At 42.8% G+C, this 13,512-nt stretch overlaps 1 protein-coding gene across 1 annotated transcript in view; it reads right to left on the bottom strand.

Moving 5' to 3' along the window:
• Window positions 1-10,532: 10,532 nt before the first annotated feature.
• Window positions 10,533-13,512, bottom strand: part of LOC126196528 (estradiol 17-beta-dehydrogenase 2-like) — a 115,100-nt gene continuing 112,120 nt past the window's right edge. The window contains exon 8 of the mRNA XM_049934572.1: window positions 10,533-10,707. Coding sequence (XP_049790529.1) covers window positions 10,605-10,707 — 103 coding nt within the window. The 3' untranslated portion in view covers window positions 10,533-10,604. The remainder of the gene's footprint in view (window positions 10,708-13,512) is intronic.

The raw sequence follows: 13,512 nt of genomic DNA, 5'->3' as shown, positions 1-13,512 counted from the left end.
TGGCGCAGTGGTAGCACACTGGACTCGCATTCGGGAGGACGACGGTTCAAACCCGCGTCCGGCCATCCAAATTTAGGTTTTCCGTGATTTGCCTAAATAGCTTCAGGCAAATGCCAGGATGGTTCCTTTCAAAGGGCACGGCCGATTTCCTTTCCCATCCTTCCCTAACCCGGGCTTGTGCTCCGTCTCTAATGACCTCGCTGTCGACCGGACGTTAAACACTAATTTCCTCCTCCAGGAATAAGATGTTCATACTTTCGTTTCATACTATGTAACCTCTAACATACTGTGTCACACATTAATGCTAGTGTTTAAAAATGTTATACTTGATAAATTATCAATATTACGGTCTCACGAAATAGTGATAACAATAATGGTCTTTAAAAGTTATTTAGTTTTGTGACCGAAGCAGCCGAACACTTTTGTTTTTACCTCTCGGAAAATTTCATTTTACTCCTCAGGAAATAAGTACACTTAGCATGAGAACCACTGCTGTACATGGTGCGGAGACAGCAGATTCTCATGTAGCACTCTCCAGACAGTCGTGTGCTCAAAATTACCTGTTGCAGCTAATTGTCTTACGTTCACTAAAGTGTTATTATCAACAGGTCGAAGAAATTCGTCCTTCAATTTAGGTGTCCTCGTCCTTCTAGGTCGCCCCCGGTCTCGAACGGCTGGCTTAAGGGTCACATGTTCCTAAGACGGTATTTTCAACATTTAATGTAAGAGAACGTTTCATGTTAAGCTGATAAATTCTGTTTCTTTGTGTTTCCCGTGATTAATATGATTGTGAAGAGAAGTAGAAAACGAGCTCTAACACAAAACAAAGCGTTTCCGGATCCAGGTGCATGCAAAAAATTATCCTCCTTTATATGTGAGGAAAGTTTCTTGAAAGTTTGGGCATACATTTTTCTACACGCTATATAGTCAATCGCGAACTAACACACTGAAAAAATGTTTGTGTGGGATAAACCATGAAACGGCTTTTTTAGATTAATATTAATTGAAAATTTCTTACAGAAAGCAATGACCTTTGCTAACTTTTAGAAAAATATAGACGATCTCACGGCGGAGACCACATGGTTCTTTGTTGTTCAGTTTTGTCAAAGATGGTCACTATGATTACGCTACGACTGAAATTGAGATGGATCAAATAATGCCTTGTTAATCTAACGTCAAACCCTATACATCTAAATTATGTGAAAAAGGTGAGTATTCATTCATGATTAGAACTATGGATATTAAACTTCTTTTCTACGACGCATGCGTGTGTTGCTCTGTTATTGTTATCCTAATAAAATGCGCCTGCAGTTTGATTTCACTTGAGAGTAATGTTGATTTTCTTTACGGTTTAGATGGAAACAGGGCATTAAAAGCTCGTCTAGAGCGCAAATGGAACTCCTATCCCTAACTTACAACGTACAGTTTTTTTTTTCTCGTTATCTTGACAGTTGACTTGGCTGGTTATCAAAACGAATAATGAACTAACTTATAGGACTTCATGGGACAGATCTATAATTCATTTGTTATCAGAGTTCAGTGTCATTGAGCTGTCGCAGTATATTTTCTCACGTACACATGATTTAGTACAGCTGTTTGTTGCTGTTCTGACTGTAAGGAGAAATGTACGTGCAATGAGCACGTTCTAACGACATGTACTGTCGCCAGGGCACTTTTTCGCCTGTAAACAACGTTAACTTGCTTTGTATTCCACTTTATTGTTACTATCATGACGTTCAGAACAATAACATTCAGATCAATGGATATCATAACATAAATCGATATTTTGATCTGGTTCATGGTATTTTTTTTTGAGTATTAAAAGTTTTTATTGAGTGTTGTTCTTAATATTCTGTTGTGTGGTTTCAGCTACGCACCACACTTAACAGTGATGTGGTGGGTATTAAAAGATACTGAACAACTGACACTGGATGAAGTATTTCTGTTTCAAAAGATACTGCCACAAACAAAGCGAAACTTAACAGCAGTTTGCTTCCAGTCATGAAACGATGGATATTAACACAGCAAAATGCTGCGAACCGTCTATCAGACATCATCTATCATTCCCGTTGACGTGTCAGGAGATGAAACAGACTGTGAAGCTTTATTAATTTGGAATGAACTACACCAGTCTCGTTAATTGCTATCCGTGAGTCGACATGGTGGACAATGACTGAGTTGTACATAGAGCCAGTGTTATGAAATAATGAAAACAAACAGTGAACAAGAATTTCTAATTGGGTTCATATTAAGAAAATAATGGCACTGATATAGATTTTAGCTGTAATTTCACTGGGGGCAGCCCTGAAAAGCTGAAAAAGAACGAAAAGCCTCCTTGTATCTAATAACGCTTGTGTAGCAGAGAAGAGAAAGTAAATACGTACATCACATTCACCTGCCACCGGGGCTTCGACCATTACTGTCTCGCCTTGTGAACCAAATGCTTTGCCACAAAGCTCTTAATGGACATTAGAAAAGACGCGCCCTTGAAACCTCGAACCTCTCTGGATCTCCCGTGCAACAAATAGGAGGAGCTGCCGTGGTAGGTTACATGTATCTACAGGGCTATTACAAATTATTGAAGCGATTTCATAAATTCACTGTAGCTCCATTCATTGACATATGGTCACGACACACTACAGATACGTAGAAAAACTCATAAAGTTTTGTTCGGCTGAAGCCGCACTTCAGGTTTCTGTCGTCAGAGCGCTCGAGAGCGCAGTGAGACAAAATGGCGACAGGAGCCGAGAAAGCGTATGTCGTGCTTGAAATGCACTCACATCAGTCAGTCATAACAGTGCAACGACACTTCAGGACGAAGTTCAACAAAGATCCACCAACTGCTAACTCCATTCGGCGATGGTATGCGCAGTTTAAAGCTTCTGGATGCCTCTGTAAGGGGAAATCGACGGGTCGGCCTGCAGTGAGCGAAGAAACGGTTGAACGTGTGCGGGCAAGTTTCACGCGAAGCCCGCGGAAAATTGGCTCATGCCACAACTGGAGACCGATAGCGCCGACTTCATCTTTCAACAGGATGGTGCTCCACCGCACTTCCATCATGATGTTCGGCATTTCTTAAACAGGAGATTGGAAAACCGATGGATCGGTCGTGGTGGAGATCATGATCAGCAATTCATGTCATGGCCTCCACGCTCTCCCGACTTAACCCCATGAGATTTCTTTCTGTGGGGTTATGTGAAAGATTCAGTGTTTAAACCTCCTCTACCAAGAAACGTGCCAGAACTGCAAGCTCGCATCAACGATGCTTTCGAACTCATTGATGGGGACATGCTGCACCGAGTGTGGGAGGAACTTGATTATCGGCTTGATGTCTGCCGAATCACTATAGGGGCACATATCGAACATTTGTGAATGCCTAAAAAAACTTTTTGAGTTTTTGTATGTGTGTGCAAAGCATTTTGAAAATATCTCAAATAATAAAGTTATTGTAGAACTGTGAAATCGCTTCAGTCATTTGTAATAACCCTGTAGTTTTTAGGGAAAGTATTTGATGTTGTACGCAATGTTGATTTGGGACAGAGAAAAAGTTGTGAAAGCACGCTTCAACTTTCTTTTATTTTTGCAGATGTTAAAGTCCTTAGCTTCATCTGTACGGAGATTACTCACGAAATTCACAATACTGTCTGTGCGAAGCATCCTATAAACGGTTGTGTTAACAGTATCGATTACTCGGCAACTCATGAAGATCCCAAAGTTGTAACTACGCACCAGTGCTTCCAAAAATAGCTTATGGAAAGAGAGATTTGCGAGGGAAACTTGCTAAATTGACATATCGAGGAGATTAAAGTGAAATTTGGTTGTCCGTGTGGTTGGGCGCCAGTGAAATATGAGCTGCTCAACTCAGGTGTTTACAACTGCTCGCTGGGAAATATACGACACACATTGCGCGCTTCTTAATACTCTGTTGTCTTGATAACACTCTGGAGCGTGTTAATATACCATACGATTGTCTCTTAATTGTTATTTATTCTTTTTCTCTCGCCTGCTAGTGATGTGTAACGGACAGCGAACTAATCTGGATGGCTATAAAAATTACTCTACGCGCAACGACTCGTCGACCTGCACTCCCTGTGTGTATGGTCCAGTGGTTAGCCTGCGTGTTGTTTTTAGGCTGTTATCTACACTTTTTCCGGCATACGACTCTCTGATACTCTAAATCTCAAAACCACGACGCAAAAAAACAGTTAAACTATGAATACATGCAGAACGGAGTTCACACAATTCACGGACAGGACATGCACAGAAACTTCCTCCTTAGGGCAATTGACATTTGTGGCAAATAGGAAAGTTATCTGGCCACAGAATATCGGCAGGCTCAGTCATACGAAAGCAATGGAGAGGAAAAAGACAAAAAGAATAATAAGATTTGAAACACGGACAACCTGGACATGATGTCAAGCGATTTACTTCCACTCGTTTAGACTAACACTGCACTAATTTTCCACAGCCGTCTGAAAAGCACATTACACGAACAGACAAGGCAGCAAAATATACAGGAGGAAGTTTACACGATTCACCGACAGATGGCACAAGCAACATTGATTATTTTAGCATAGAGTAAAATGATGCCAGGAAAGGTATCCGCTCGCATAATCAAGGACCAGGCTCAGGATGAACGAAACTATCTGATGAAACACGTCGATATTCCTCTTAGTAGGCAGGACTTCTCGGGAGTATTAAGAGCAACACAATTAAGAACATTACTATAGCTGCCAAGCGAGGGAGGTCTGGATGTCAACGAATACAATGCAACGTCATTCATCACCAGTACACTACTCCAATCGCAGTCGTTTGTATTCTACATCTACATACATGCTCGGCAGGTCACCGTATGGTGCGCGGCATAGGGTATCTTCTACTGCTAGTCATTTCCTTTCCTGTTCCATTCGTAAACAGAGCGAGGGAAAAACGACTGTATACGTGCTTCCGTATACGAAATGTATGTTGGCGGCAGTGGAATCTTGCTACGTTCAACTTCAAGCGTCTTCTGTAATCCCCTCTTACAGATCTTACTTACTCATTCCATTTCATATCGCTTTACAACGTTACCCCTAGATATTTAGTCGACATGACTGTCTTCAGCAGCACTTTATTAATGCTGTATTCGACCGTTACGGGAATGGTTTTCCTTCTCATCGGCATTAACTTACAGTTTTCTACATGTGGAGCTACGTACCATTCATCAGACCGGCTAGAAATTCTGTTCCGTACGCCACGGCATCATCAGCAAACAGCTGCAGATTGCTGCTGACCCTGTCCGTCAGATCATATATGTATATAGAGAACACCAACGGTACTATCACACTTCCCAGGGGCACTCCTGACGATACCCTTGCTTCTGGTAAACACTCCTCGTCGAAGAGAACATACTGCGTTCTGTTACCTAAGGAGCCTTCGAACCACTTACATATTTGGGAATGTGATCCAAATACTCGAACCTTCCTTAACAGTTTGCAGTGTGGCACCGTGTCAAAAGCTTCTCGGAAATCTGGGATATAGAATTCACCTGTTGTCTTTAGGGACCGATGATGGTTCAAATGGCTCTGAGCACTATGGGACTTAACATCTGAGGTCATCAGACCCCTAGAACTTTGAACTACTTCAACCTAACTAACCTAAGGACATCACACACATCCATGCCCAAGGCAGGATTCGAACCTGCGACCTTAGCGGTCGCGCGTTTCCAGACTGTAGCGCCTAGAACCGCTCGGCCACTTCGGCCGGCGGGACCGATGACCTCAGCAGTTTGGTCCCATATTTCTTACCACAAATTTCCAAATTTCCTGTTGTCTTTCACGCGTGGTTCGTAGGATATTACGTGAGATAAGGGCAAGCTGAGTTTCGCACGAGTGAAGCTCTCTAAATCCGAGCTGATTTGTCGAGAAAAGCTTTTCCGTGTGACAGAAATTTATTATATTTCAACGGAGAATATGTACAAGAATTATGCCTTCAACATATGGAAGTGCTTTGGAAATGGGAACACTGAGGGGTTTCAAGTACGAATTATTGTAAGTCTCTTTATATGCACTGTCTTCTGCTTGGTTCCAAAAGCAAATAAATTTTCGGTTGGAACCCGTTTGGATACAGTGAATATTAAATTAGATTCACTTAAATGAGTGGAGTCAGTGAGGATGCAGTAGTAGGAGTGACAGCGGTGAAAACTGTTCATAAATGCTCGATCTGGAATGTGATGAATATTTGCTAATAAATGAACCCATATTTCCTGCATTTCACGGGCAATCGAACAAGCTTTCCGGGCATGACTCAAATTCTCGTTGTCACTGATGTTTTCCCTCATTTCTTTCGAAAGACACATCAGAGATTACCATGCAAACCTTCGTATACGAAGAGCTGTTGTGGCAGAAAGCCTGGAACCACAACAGCACGACTTCAATTATGCATGTTTCAGGCAGCTCTACTTAGCATTCATTCTGTTGAGTCACCGGTTCGTGAACGTGAAACGACGGAGGACGAGAAACACTTGTTCTTCGGGCCCGACAGTCGAAGACAACAGTCCACATTAATTCGACGTCTGATGACGTTAAAATGTTCACATGTGCTGCACTCCTGGTGACAAGGCACTGCAGGATATAGAAGGTACTCTTTCTCTTACTGCGTACAAAAAAAAAATGTAATTTTGGTATAGGTGCACAATAAAAGGAACACTGTCAAAATGGATAGGAGAGACTTGTAAATTTGAATTTGCCTGTTAATTCGTCGAGAAAATTATCGATCCATTTAGTACCTCTGACTGGCGGGTTACGATCAACTGTTCACAGAACTGTGCACGAACTCAAACAGAAGTATAAAAAATAAAGATAATGCACAAACTGACCAATTGAAATATTGTTGCCAACATTAGTGTAGCAACTGGCTACTACAGTCGGTGCATGGTGTAGAGACTGATCCTGAACGCTGTTTTCTTTTCCACTGAATCATGTCTGCATGTCTTGGGGTATGTGAACTCGCAGAACAATCGATGTGAAGAGTCCAGAAAATTCTCATATTACATCAAGATAATGTGGAAACAGGAGCGTTGTGTGATGAGTGGTGACAGTAAGTTTTTCAGTTGTATTCAGTTGCATATTATTACTGTAAAACCTAAATAAAAATCGAACTGCATGAAATTATCGTTTTGAGGCAGTAGACTGTCGTCACCATCTGAAAATTGCCTGTACCCCATTCACTAGCAAAATGAGACTGCTCGTGCATTGCCTCCTGACATCTATGGACGTTTAAGGAAACTACGTGCACAAACCCGACTGAAAGCTGGTGTTAGATGTCAGAAGTGTTCCTATTGCTTCTCGTGGCGATGTGCTTGTGCGTAGTCGCAAACATTTCTGGGTAACAGGTGTATCAGTGTTAGGCATACTCTCGGCGTTTAAGTTATATAATGAAAATACTGAGATTATAAAGGGTCAAAACCTCTAAATTGCGCGTAAAGATTTGACCAACAATCTTAGCCACTCTAATTTTGGACATTTGAACCCAACAGAGGTGACAATGTGCACGGCAACATCTCTTTCTGTTGATACAGTCTGCAATAGAAAAACTGTTACAATAATATATTTGGTGATCAACTTCTCACAGTCGGGGTTCACCGTCATGTAGAATCATTTAAAGGACGTATATGTAGTGTCTGTTCTTTCGGACCTGTGCGAACGAACAGACACAATTTTTATCCAGCAGCCACTACGAATTAAGACACAAAGGAATTACAAATATTGGTTGCGCGTGGGCGTTAATTTAAATCAATGGGGAAAGATGAAAATTTGTGCTCGACTGGAAGTCGAAATAATTGGGCTTAGATGATGATGATGGCTCTGAGCACTATGGGACTTAACATTTATGGTCATCAGTCCCCTAGAACTTAGAACTACTTAAACCTAACTAACCTAAGGACATCACACAACACCCTGTCATCACGAGGCAGAGAAAATCCCTGACCCGGCCGGGAATTGAACCCGGGAACCCGGGCGCGGGAAGCGAGAACGCTACCGCACGACCACGAGCTGCGGACTAATTGGGCTTACTAGGCAGATGATTTGACCACTGAGCCATCCAGACACAGGGGTCACCAACGGCGCGGACCATCCTAGGACGCCGCCCGTCAGACTCAAATTTTCAACTTATCCTCACACTACTAATGTAGAGCCCCTTGCCCATTATCCTCATTACTCGTGGCATTTCGCTGATTCCATAAGAGTTCGAGCCTGGTGTGCAACTTAAATAAACGGAAAAACAGTCTCGCCGCGTCAGCCGTGATGTGTGGACGTGTGGTGCGTTTCGTGCGCCCCTGTCTGGTGTGCAGCGGCGTGATAAGTCGCAGGGCTTCTTGCAGCGTTGCAGAAATTTCTGCGCTTATTGAAATCTGGAATCTGATACCATCATTGCCCACTTGAACAGAACAGATACTTTGAAATCATCGTTTGACCGTAATTACGCCCGACCTAAGCTACATCAAATCGAAGATTGGTTAGAATACGAAGTGAAACTTGATTCAGAGGGTGTCATTGGAATGCATCTTTCGATAATGAGCGGCGTTTTTTTGTCAAATTTAAGAATGCTAACTTATGCGACAAAGTAGTCGAGTCTTGCGAAGGAATTATGAAGTTTTGTGACGGAAACGCAGGCGAAGTCATCATAACAGATGCAGAATTTGGAAAACGGACGATCAGGACATTTGAATTGCCATTCCAAGTACCAACGGAACAGATAAATGCAGTGATAGCGCCGTACGGGAAAGTTCTTACAAGGGAACCTCCCCATCGCACCCCCCTCAGATTTAGTTATAAATTGACACAGTGGATAGGCCTTGAAAAACTGAACACAGATCAATCGAGAAAACAGGAAGAAGTTGTGTGGAACTATGAAAAAGTAAGCAAAATATACAAACTGAGTAGTCTATGTGCAAGATATGCAACATCAAGGACCATGCCAGCTGACGAACGCCGTGGTCCCGTGGATAGAGTGGGCAGCTGCGGAACGAAAGGTGCTTGTTTCAAGTCTTCCCTCGAGTGAAAATTTTACTTTCTTTATTTTCGCAAAGTTACGATCTGTCCGTTCATTCATTGACGTCTCTGTTCACTGTAATAAGTTTAGTGTCTGTGTTTTGCGACCGCACCGCAAAACCGTGCGATTAGTAGACGAAAGGACGTGCCTCTCCAATGGGAACCGAAAACATTTGATCGCAAGGTCATAGGTCAACCGATTCCTCCACAGGAAAGCACGTCTGATATATTCTATACGACACTGGTGACGGCACGTGCGTCACATGACAGGAATATGTTGTCGACCCACCTCACTTGCACACTTGGCGAATGGGTAAAAAGATTATTCTACCTTGCCCGATTTAGGTTTTCTTGTGGATGTGATAATCACTCCCAAAAAAGTGATGAAAACATAAGAGTTTGTGTGGTGTCACCGCTAGACACCACACTTGCTAGGTGGTAACTTAAATCGGCCGCGGTCCTGTAGTACATGTCGGACCCGCGTGTCGCCACTGTGTAATCGCAAACCTAGCGCCACCACATGGCAGGTCACAAGACACGGACTAGACCTCGCCCCAGTTGTACGGACGACATTGCTTGCGACTAGACCCACCAAGTCTTCCTCTCATTTGCCGAGAGACAGATAGAATAGCCTTCAGCTTAGTCCATAGCTACTACCTAGCAAGGCGCCATTTGTATCAGTGCTCATAGCTTACTACTATTCAAGAGAGATGTATTCCAAGGATTCATTAAAGTTAAGTATAAAAGAAGCTCCCTTCTTTTCTTTATAGTTTTCATCCAGTATCCTGTTTCAGACTTCACGCCCGTCTGCGTTAGTTTAGCGTGCACCTAGCTACCTCATTGTGTCTATGCTGTAGGAGCTAGACACAACAGTTTGTCACATAAACTGCAACAAATGAATGCAACAGTTTCACAGTCGCACAGTTTTCCCTGTGCTCTGTCAAAACATATGTTTTTTACGTTTTCAAATGTTTCCGTGTGTAGACCGTCAAATCCTGCATATGTCCAAGCAAATCTGAACATGTCCTGGAATTTTGGAGAGTGAATTTGATTATGTGTGAGTGTCTGAACTTTGATAATTGTCTGAAAATAAAAAATTAAATTTTTCACTCGAGAGAAGGCTTGAACCAAGGACCTCTCGTTCCGCAGCTGCTCACGCTAACCACGGGACCATGGCACTCATTAGCTTAGACTCACCTTGATGTTGCTTACGTTGCGCATGGACTACTCAGTTTGTATATTTTGCTTATTTTTTTGATAGTTCCACACAACTTCTTCCTGTTTTCTCGATTGATCTGTGTTCAATTTTTCAAGGCCTATCCCTGTGCCAACTTATAACTAAATCTGAGGGGGGTGCGATGGGGAGGTTCCCTTGTTAGTAATGTTGCCGAACGGTGGTCCCATGCACGTAAATTCCAAGTGCTCAACGGAGTGAGACGATTAAAGGTCGACTTGCACAGGCATGTACCATTTTAAATCAGCGGTTGTGGTTACCGAGGCATCGTTATATACGACGGCCAGCCGAGGACGTGTGCGGCGTGCAACTCCGCAGGCCACGTCCGCGCTGAGTGTTTACAGCGGCGAGTGGCGCAGCTGCCGGCTGGCGAGGCGCCGAGACTGCGTTGCCAGCGACATAACGCTATGGCTGCCCGCGGCCGAGTCCTGATCCAAAGCCCTAATGTGAAGGTTAGATTAGATTAATTATTCATTCCATAGACCCATAAAAGAGGGAATCCTCCTGGGTGTGGAACATGTCAGATAAACCCATTACAAAAGTGTAATTAGAAAAACTTGAGTTTCATTAATTTTAATGATCCTGAGTCAATAATCAGTTAAGTTATGTACATGAATTAAATTTAAACTTCTAATATTTACAGGTTTAATGTTTACATCTGCTTTCATTAAATCCATTATTCAGACATTTGCTAGTTTCTTGGCTATTACAACCAAGTATTGTCAAAAGTTAAAGTAAATTATTCATTTCAATGATCCTCAGTTAAGAACAGTCAGATTATGTACAAGATTTAAAATTAAACTTCCACTATTTACAGACTTCAGACTTACATCTGCCTTCCATACATCCATCATTCACACAGTAGAAAGTTACCTACACGGACAACTATGTAACCCAAGCAGAAGCCCAGAGTGCCATCACTGACACAACGGAATCGAGATCATCCGAATCTAAGAAAATCGTGACAGCTGTAACGGTTTCAACACAGTAGACCCCGAAAGATATTGTGAACCACCGCAAATTCTCCGATTCCTCCGCTGTTGACAATGACATATGCAAGAACCAATTGTGAATGAGTAATCTCATAGTGAACCGATTTCTCTACTGAAAGCGACAATTTGACTCGAAACACCACCCTCTTAGAAGATTTGAAGAATACTGAGAAAGAAAACCTCAGACAGCAGCCGGCAAAACCTAAACCACAAACACGTTAATAGAGCCCTGAAGATATTGAAGTACTGGAGCAAAAAAATCTCAAAACACATCAAGGCGGAAAGCATAACCTGGCAGGCGTCGGAAACACAGACATCCGAAACACGATTGAGAGCGCACGTATGAACCTGGCCCCTCTAACTGAAAAACCGGAGGAAACGTTTGACCGCTGTGGACCTGATAAGGAGACCGCGTGGTTTGATGACACTGAATGTGATTGGTAGTACTACTGAATGACACAGACGTATAAAATTGCCACGCTCTATGTAAACAGAATAGTTTCTGACGTGAAGTTACAATCTCTGAAGGACTACTTATACGCTGCCGACATCGACACAGCGATGATACAAAAGGTAGTTACGACGAAAATAGCGGATGTGTACGAATATGAGGCAATCTTGAATATGCAATGAATACGGAACGGGAATATCGTTCAAACATGGCGTACCTTGTACAGCACGAGCTATACTTGAATCTGGACGAGGAAAATCTGCAAAAATATAAGATGTACTTCTTGTTAATGTACGAGTATGAGTCAAATGAAAACCTTGAATTTGTAATAACAAATCGAAATTTCGCGTCGTTATCCTGTATGTTGGTAAGCGTGCTACAAACAGCATGCAGAATGGCCTGTAGGTGACAGCATAGTGCAGATGCACACATACCGTCGCAGTATGAGTATAAAGATGGCTGCCCCACTTGCGACTTGCACCAGGGAAGAACAGCGTTCTGTTATTTGGTTGCGTAGTGAAGGTGTGAAACCCATCGAAATTCATCGACGAGTGAAGGTTCAGTACGCTGATGCATGTGTGTCACAGCAGCAAGTCTACGAATGGAGTAGGTAGTTCGCAAATGGTGTGACTTAGGTGGAAGATGCTCCTCGTCCAGCTCAGGCACAACGAGTTGTGACTCCCCCACATAACATTGCAGCAGTTGAATACATAATGAAGGAAAACTGCCGAGTGACACGGATTGACACTGCAGCATGTTTACAGATTAGTCATGGGTCAGCACACCACATTGTGCATGATGTGCTCCAGTTTCACAAAGTGCCTGCAAGATGGGTGCCACGGCAGCTGACTCCTGAAATGAGAGAACGACGTGTTGATACTTCCGAAGAACTTCTTCGGCGCTTTGAACGAGAAGGTGATGGCTTACTTGCAAGAATCGTTACTGGGGACGAACCTGGGTTCACTTCCACCAACCGGAAACGAAGAGAGCGAGCAAGGAATGGCGCCATTCCTCATCACCAAAACCAAAGAAGTTTCGAACAGAACCATCAGCAGGGAAGGTTATGCTAACTCTCTTTTGGGACGAAAAACGCATCATTTTGGAGCATTACATGCCTAGAGGGACCACTGTCACCAGTGCATCATACACAGATCTACTAAAAGATCATCTGCGGCCTGCAATCAAATCAAAGCGACGTGGATTGCTATCAGCAGGTGTCCTTTTGCAACATGACAATGCAAGGCCGCACACTGCCCGTACAACAGATGCGACAATCACAGACCTGCATTTTGAGTGTCTTCCTCATCCACCATACTCATCAGACCTTGCCCCAAATGATTTCCATATGTTTGGACCACTCAAAGGCGCAGTGGGAGGAAAGAAGTTCCGTTCTCATGAAGAGGTACGCCACGCGGTGCATGAGTTGTTGCGATGACTACAATAAGAATTTTTTTCTAAAGGAATTTATGCACTTTGTAAGAGCTGGAGGACTTGCATTGAGCGTGGGGAAGATTATGTTGAAAAGTGATACAGCTTTGTACCACTTCTGCGCAATAATTAATATTTAAAAAAGTATTTAAGGTTTTCATTTGACTCACCCTTGTATATGCTCCCTCCGGATCAACGGAAAACGAGAAGGAGTAACCTGTCCTGGGATGATATTGTCGCATTAATAACACATTTTCGATTGCACACAATTTTGGGTGGAGATTTTAACTGCATATTGCGTCCAGAAGATCAATCTCGAATTTCAACTTTTGTTGTTAACTAATGGACCATACGTGATAGATACTCGTAGCCTCA

The sequence above is a fragment of the Schistocerca nitens genome, chromosome 1, assembly GCF_023898315.1.
Source record: "Schistocerca nitens isolate TAMUIC-IGC-003100 chromosome 1, iqSchNite1.1, whole genome shotgun sequence".
NCBI lineage: Eukaryota > Metazoa > Arthropoda > Insecta > Orthoptera > Acrididae > Schistocerca > Schistocerca nitens.
This window is presented reverse-complemented; position numbering and strand designations above follow the sequence as displayed.